Source organism: Haliotis asinina, chromosome 8 (genome assembly GCF_037392515.1).
Source record: "Haliotis asinina isolate JCU_RB_2024 chromosome 8, JCU_Hal_asi_v2, whole genome shotgun sequence".
Lineage (NCBI taxonomy): Eukaryota > Metazoa > Mollusca > Gastropoda > Lepetellida > Haliotidae > Haliotis > Haliotis asinina.
This window is the reverse complement of record NC_090287.1, coordinates 51,578,899-51,586,875: the sequence shown is the minus strand read 5'-3', so window position 1 is coordinate 51,586,875 and position 7,977 is coordinate 51,578,899. Positions and strand designations below refer to the sequence as shown.

The 7,977-nt window shown below is 41.8% G+C and overlaps 1 protein-coding gene across 1 annotated transcript; it reads left to right on the top strand.

Moving 5' to 3' along the window:
• Positions 1-274: 274 nt before the first annotated feature.
• On the top strand, positions 275-6,345 carry LOC137293746 (2-Hydroxyacid oxidase 1-like). Its single transcript, XM_067824458.1, has 8 exons — positions 275-454; positions 1,534-1,685; positions 1,860-2,115; positions 2,708-2,883; positions 3,120-3,211; positions 4,397-4,555; positions 5,129-5,198; positions 6,153-6,345. The coding sequence occupies exons 1-8, from the start codon at positions 309-311 to the stop codon at positions 6,218-6,220; spliced, it is 1,119 nt and encodes a 372-aa protein (XP_067680559.1). The 5' UTR covers positions 275-308; the 3' UTR covers positions 6,221-6,345.
• Positions 6,346-7,977: the final 1,632 nt, after the last annotated feature.

The following is a 7,977-nucleotide window of genomic DNA, read 5'->3' as shown; positions in this document are numbered from 1 at the left end:
GAGTACAGCTTGAGTCTGATAAGTCAAAATCTTCTTTTAAAAATCCCTCTCGATGCTTAAAAATGCATATGGCACACAAAAGCTGGCGCATGAAAACATCGACGTAACCACGGTACCAGGCACCGAGGCTGATGAGCACACGTGCATAAATATAGAAAGATACACCCACGCAGTAATGATGAAGTATGATTCTAAAACGTACTTATGACATACTCTCACGTAGATTACATGTGCGAGACCTTGAACTTAAAGATAGCTTAAACACTTGGATTAAACACACCTGTTCACCTGGCCGTGACTCACTGATCATGCCAGCGTCTTCTACCCCCTTGCTCTGTGTTGGAGACTATGAGGATTACGCTAAGGACAAGCTCCCTGCAATGGTTGAGGATTATTTTATGGCGGGATCATCGTCGGAGCAGACGGTGAAGGAGAACACGCTGGTGTATAAGAGGTATTGTGCGTTACCACGCTTGAGTTTGGAAGTGAGACAGATTGTAGTTTGAAATTCAGCGTTATTACAACTTTTATTACGTTGAGCGACATTTCGATGTAGATTTTTACATCGTTATCAAGCTAAAAGTGCTGTCACTTTGTATGTTTGTTCCATTTTTGAACAAAAATCGCCAACTTCTAGAATGCCCATTAAACAAGCTATCCTGTCATGTCACTATGAATCGCAAGTTAATCTTGTTTGCAAATCAATACCATATTCCTTCTCGTGGCTTTCGTCGCTTTTTGGTCTGAGATCTGCATCATTTATACCTAGACTAATATTTAGTCCAAGACACAAAACAGCTTCATGGAAATATGTAATAATACATACATAAAGTGTTATCCAGGAACAGTGCGTACTTTTTAGATTTGTCCTGACCTCAGTTTTGCAAGGAGAGTCTTCACATAAAAGAGTTAAGTCCGATATGGGACATAAACGGTGACCTCGCCGTGCTGCCCGAGTTTCACCAATCCACCAATGCGTACCACTGTTTTACTGATATTGATCTTGAGTGATTGAGAGTAGTGTTACGCCACTTTTAGCAATATTCCAACAACACTACGGCGGGGCACCAGAAATGAACCACGTGGGGAATCCAACCCATGCCTTCGGGGTGACGCGCGAACGTTTTAACCGCTAGGTTACCCCACCACGCCTGGCTATGTTGAAGGTGTGACTCCTTTTCGAGGCATTTAGAAGTTGGAACATTAGGAAACAATAACAGTATTTTGATGAACAACTTCTTGCGATTACCGTGGAAGAGAGGTTTAGATGAACGTTGTAACTGACCACTTGCGTGATAACGCAATTGAGGACCGAAACGTCAACCCAACTGCAAAAAGTTGTTCATCCATATATTGTTGTCCTTCTTTCTTCGTGTAATTTCTGGAGTCCTCCACGTGGTGTTGCTGTAATATTGCTAAAAGCGGCATAAAACTTAACTCTCCTACCCAATCGCTCCTTACAGGTGTAACATTTCGTGCATGTGCCTTATTAAAATATTGCTTACTGTAAGTGAGATATTATTTTGCTTCAAGATACAGGTTCCGTCCCCGTGTGTTGAAGGATGTATCCAAGAGAGACATGTCCACCACAGTTCTGGGCAGCCCGGTCAGCTGTCCTGTCGGCGTGGCACCAATGTCCATGTGCCGGATGGCCCATCTGGATGGGGAGATGGGAATAGCTAAAGGTAGTACAATGCATGCTGTGTTTGGCATGTGGGCCTGACACAGCTGTACGTGGATAGCGAGATAAGTCTGATGCCATAATTACATTATCGACTTACGAGATATGCACATCATGATGTTTTAATAAGTTGTAAGTTCAACTTTCTTGATTAATCTGTGACAGAACATTGTTACAGCCTGTGAGCGACACCAGCTCCCCTTTGGTCTCTCCACCGTCTCCACGTTCAGCATTGAAGACATAGCAGTCGGAACTCCCAACAGCGTCAGGTGGTTCCAGCTCTACATATTCAAGGAGCGTCGCCTGACAGAAACGCTAGTGCGGAGAGCTGAGGCATCTGGATTCTCTGCCCTTGTTTTGACGGTAGATGCGCCGTTCGCCGGTAGGAGGCTGTCTACTATGAGGGGAGGATTTACACTTCCGGGTCACCTCAGGTATCAGTTTTATCATAATACATTGACCATTTTCGTTTCTTATGTCGTACCGGATTTTTTATACGACTTGGAGATAGTTGGACCTCGAATGGAAGGGTCTGACAAAATGTCATCAATGTCTTCCATGGAAACCGAAATATTTTTCCACTGAACTACAGCGTAGGTATGGTGTTATGCCTCTTTAACCAATATTCCAACGGTACAGAACAACCTGATTTCAAACGAAAGTACGATCGAAAGAGCATTTGTGTTGTGTGCGGGGTTTCATTTATAGAAACACAAATTCACAAATCGATTTTAATTTGTTTATGGGAACTAATATCTTACTGGATTAAGAACCCAGGCCTTCTTGGTTTTAATTAGGACAAAGTTTGGTCACAGTTTACTGTACGTGGCTTTCACGGAGTAGGATCAGCACGCGGAGATCACATGAGTGTGAAAGATTAACTTTTAATGTTATTAGACCAGTGCTGGCGACAGCGATGCGCGCTGAAAATGTACTTAATAATCGTTTCATCATTTGTACCCCCCGTTCTTTTCGACACATTTATATTAGAAAATCCTAAAACGGGCAGTTGGTGTTCATCTTCAGATTGCCGAATATCGACGCTTCTGATGGTATATTCAAATCGCTGAGAACTGATGCGGCCAAAGTGCCATATTTGGAAGTTGTTGGGAGTCAACTGGACCCATCGATCACGTGGGATGACGTCAAATGGCTCCTAAACTTCTCTCGATTGCCTGTTATTGTCAAGGGGGTTTTAAATGGTAACTACTCAAATGTTGTTGAAATACCGACCATCCCTGTTCTGTAAAAAGGTCTCCTAATAAAGTATATGCTTGCAGTAACCAAAATATCTGTCAATATTGATATACTCTTGACATGATAATCATAAAAATCAAACGACGAAATGATAAACATTGCCGTATCAACGTCCATTTTGGCTGATGCTGTAACTGTTCAAAGAGGCTTTATATCTCACCAATATACTATATATCTTCAGCTGAAGATGCGAGGAAGGCAGTATCTCACGGAGCGGCAGCTATCTGGGTGTCAAATCATGGCGGGCGACAGTTAGACAGTGTACCGACCTCGGTGAGTTAGTGAAAGGGAGACTACTCTCATCATAGACGATATGGAGGGTGGCCGTTTTTCACCAACTTGAAATGTGCATATGAATAGAGATGATCTTATATTGATGGTTGAGCGGGTCATTTGGTTGAATGAGAGACAAAATAAGATGTGAGTTATTCAGTCATGAATGATCAACGCCCACAAAAAATATATCTTCGAATTCCTTTCACGTTCTTATTTTGTTTTATTTTTCTGCTTTTAACTCCGCATTTGTTATTGTAAACGTTATAAAATTCGTCTCCAATTTCATAACAATGGACGATCCACAGCGAATTGAACTCGGGGTCATAACACGCAGAATTAGTGAGCCATAACAAGCTTGTCAATACGTGTGGCTTTATTTACTGATCGATGGTGTTTAGAGGCTTTTCTGTTGGTTCCTGGGTAGTGATTTGCCAGTTCCTTATGCGAGATTGGGAGAGGCTGTTTCTCAGAGGACAATTTAGAGTAACAGAGCCAATGGACATAACATGCCATAACCGTTTGTCTTTCTATCGATGATAACATCATGGCCTTATATTAGTGAAAATATGATTACGTTTTCCTTTGGGGTGGTGTTCACTAGACTTCAGGACAAACATTTCTCTAAATATATAAACATATGTAACGCCGTTATGCAAATAGTAATCACATTCTCATGGTGATTGTAGTGACATAGTCTGTCTCACGGTCCCTGAGCCACCTTATTTTCTTTACTCCCAAGCCCTCTCTGTAACGCTAAAGCCTTAAATGAAGCAAGTCTAGATTTCCTCAGGTTCAGGATCTCTGATCTCCCAAGGGATCCTTTTTCATTTTATATTGGTTAGTTTATTAGTATCAAAATTATATCTAATCAGAAATTAAACATTAGTCTAACATTGACAGTGTTGATCCAGTTAGAACTGAATGAATTTCGTGCTCAGAATAATGTTTGGTATTCACCTTTTTGCCGATATGTATGCATATTATGTTTTGTGCTCCCATGTCCCAAATGAATTATGACTTCATGAATTTCAGAAGCTCTCTCCCTTAGCGGTATCAGAACGTCGCGATAGTACCTCAGAGGGATGGCAAAACTACTAAACGTATTTTATTGCTCCTCTATGCTAATGCTTCTATATGGACTAAGTTACACGCCTCTTTGAAGTATTTTCTACCTCCTACCAGTTGGACGTTCTCGCTGAGGTCGTGGACGCTGTCGGTGGTTGTTGTGAGGTGTACGTGGACGGCGGCGTCCGGAGCGGATATGACGTCATCAAGGCCATAGCAATTGGCGCCAGGGCAGCGTTTATCGGCAGGCCAGCATTATGGGGACTCGTCCACAAGGTGAAGTGTGGTGGTTGTCACAGAGACTCGTAGTGTGATTAGGCTTCCCATCCCGCGGGCAACTTGTGGTCTTAACAGACGACGTAGTGGATCGGGTAGACGTAGATGGTGGCGTAGCATCCTTCCATGATGGCGTAGATCATTGATAATATATCACTTGATTGTCCGGTATCAGTTTAACAACACACGCACATAAACACACTTCCATCACGCGGGCACACCAAGGATGGTCCTTTTAAATGAGTATGCGGGTCCCGTTTTCGCCGAACTCAGCAATATTCCAGCTATATGGAGACGGTCTGTAAATAATCGAACCGGTAAACACCTCACGATCATGATAAATATATAAACGTTGCAATCGGTGATAATTCAGCTGTAGCATGACAGCTGAAAATACCACTGTTTGAATCGGTCACACCAGTGGATTATAACTCGCACCTCGCGATCGGTCGTTACATGTATGACACAATCACAAGCGCTGATGGCAGTGTACCATGCCATGTCCTTTAGCTGTTGGGTATCTTTTATCCCCATTCAAGAAAATACTCTTACACAACTCATCTCACCTGACAGGGCACAGAGGGCGTTGTTAATCTGCTGCAGTTGGTAAAGGATGAAGTGGACAACGCAATGGCGCTCCTGGGTACGTAGCCGAATCATCTCCACTCTAACATTCTCGTAAAACCGAGATAGATAAAAGACATCTCCATATTTTTTTCAGCAGAGGTCGCACACTCTGTTGTGGACCTATTATTCATTTCCAGTCAGCCATGGTGAATCATATATTCGCTCATTAACGGGCCTTATGTTTTATGCATGTCAAACGTTAAGGCAGAGTCAAGTTCATATATTCGTCAGCCGCATCGCGTGTACTCATCACGATAAAAACACACGGTCTCTACTGTATTGAAAGACATTCACTGCGTGATTGGTGCTTGCTTTCCATATTTAGGTGTTTTGTGACCGTCAAGGAAGTTGAAATGAAACTTTAGAAAACACCTCGTGAAATCTACTTAGATATTTGCAGATACATAATGATTGTATTTTTTATTCGTATTCGTTAAATGAAATAATACTTCATTTTTATTTCATAATTTTTAATAATTATTTCAATCTTGATACATTTAATATTGCTGTTTGTTTCAAAAGCGTTGATCTGTCATTGCATGTTAACATTTACGAAATATGCTACAGATAAAAACGTTATTTATATTTCTGAACTTTCTTTCTCCTTCTATGATCGTCACTATATGGGTGACTCCCTCACTCACTCAGTCTCTTCTATGTAAGTTTATTGCTACTCTGGGGTGGTGGGGTAGCCCTGTGGTTCGCTCGTCACGCCGAAGACCCAGGTTCGTATCCCAACATGGATACTATGTGAGAAGCCCATTTCTTGTGTCTCCCGACGTGATATTGCTAGAAGCAGCGTAAAACAATACTCACTCACTATCAGTTCTCAGGGTGACGCTGTTGGTTTTAGTACTTGTTCCCGTTACAGTTTGGTAAATGATTGATATATGGCAAAGCGAAGGATAATACCTCATATCGGTAAGAGTATTTGACAATTTGCTAATTAATTTTGTGTAATTCTTTTCAGGTATCTCAAACCTCGGAGAACTGAACAGAAGTTACGTGACACATGAGTCTTTGCTTCCAAAGCTGTAATATTACTGTGGTATTGGTATGACAAGGCGAAGTTGTACCGCCTCTGCTACAAACGATTGCTGTGATTGAGTGAATCGTATTTTAGGCGGCATCGGTTTTGAATACATGACACGTTTTATGGGTAACTACTTCTGTTTATTCTTTACATGACGTTTCAGAGTTAATTCTTGCTCCTTGAACAAGACTTCGTCGTCGGTTTGTTGGCGGTTGTTCAGCTATTGCGTGCGTGCGTGCGTGCGTGCGTGCGTGCGTGCGTGTGTTTATTATTTATTTTATGTTGCTTTTAGCAGAACCGTGAAGAACCGGGTTAGAACTTGTCTTCACCCATGTCTGTTACGTATGCTTGTCGGGAGAGGTCAATATCGGGATCGTGTGGTCTGGCTCGCAGACTTGGTTGACACCTGTCATCGTATACCAGTTGCGTAGATCGATGCTCATGGTGTTGATCACTAGATCGTCTGGTCATACGTGATTATTTACAGACCACCGCCATGTAGCTGGAATATTGCAGACTGTGGCACTAAACAACAACTCAACCAACCAACCTCTTTCAGCAAGATTTAAGTAATGACACAGGATGGGAACACACATTTACTTCATCTCAGTTGCGTAGATCGATGTTCATGCTGTTCATCACTGGATTGTCTGGTCCAGACTCGATTATTTGCAGATTCCGGAATATAGCTGCAATATATTACTGAGTGCGTTGTAAAACAAAACCCACTCTCTCATTCATTTTAGTAACAAACAAACACTGTGATTACACGATGCCATTTATGAAGTGGTCAGATGCAACATATGTCATATTTGGGATTTCACTTCCTCAGTAAAGTACAAATTCTAGTACTTTGTTGGTGGAGTCCCATCCGGGATTCGAACCCGCACCCTCAGAGTCAGGCACCTAATCGCCAGCACACAAAGTCAGCCGTCTAACCCGCTCACCTGACACTTAAATACTGAATATTGAGATGGCCCTTGACTATTCAACTCCTTAGCTATACACATTTCGAATTCATGATCAGCCATAGGGCTTCTGCTATATTCACATCGATGCTTAGACAGGCATGCTGACGACAGAGAGCGTGTCGGATCATACTAGCGGGTCACCTCTCACACACAGCTCATCTAATTTCAGATTCTGAGTAGACAGACTAAGTCAAGCTGTGAACGTTATAGTACTGTCGATCACACACACCGAAAACCGAAAGGGCAATTTAGGAAAGGGAGATGGGGACAAACCCAATTTTCCCATTGTTGTTCCGTTAAATGATTGCGTTATTTAAACCTCTTTGAGTGGCATTTAGAAGTTGATGTGAATAACAACGGGGAGAGTTCTCTTAATATACAACTTTTTTATTATAAATATTTCGTTCAAATTAAAAGGTTGTACACTCATGGAACCCATAAAACATACCCATTGCACATTATTTTAATTCGACATTGATCGACGTAGGACGCAAATACAAAACCAGTTGTAAGAGACAAAACATTTGGCCTTAAAATATTAGATAGTGTAAATAATATGAAAATTTATTTTAAAAATAACGTGTCAAGATGAAGGCTTGAAGCCGTACTTCTTCGTTTCGTGGAAACTCAGAGTTACCTACCCTGGATCGTAAGACCACGATTGTCATCGAAGCAGTCTTAAAATGTCTGAGCCAGACTTGGTGACTTACTTGCCAACTTGGTTACAATGAATTGTTCATCACCTGTACACTATGAAATGAGCTCTGTTCCCTCTACACTGGTCTATCTCA

Bases quoted from the DNA above. Each gene is read 5' to 3' on its own strand.
- LOC137293746 (XM_067824458.1), top strand. From the start codon at position 309: ATGCCAGCGTCTTCTACCCCCTTGCTCTGTGTTGGAGACTATGAGGAT. The intron at 2,884-3,119 runs GTAACTACTCAA...ATATATCTTCAG, and splicing joins TGTCAAGGGGGTTTTAAATG to CTGAAGATGCGAGGAAGGCA. The intron at 5,199-6,152 runs GTACGTAGCCGA...AATTCTTTTCAG, and splicing joins CAACGCAATGGCGCTCCTGG to GTATCTCAAACCTCGGAGAA.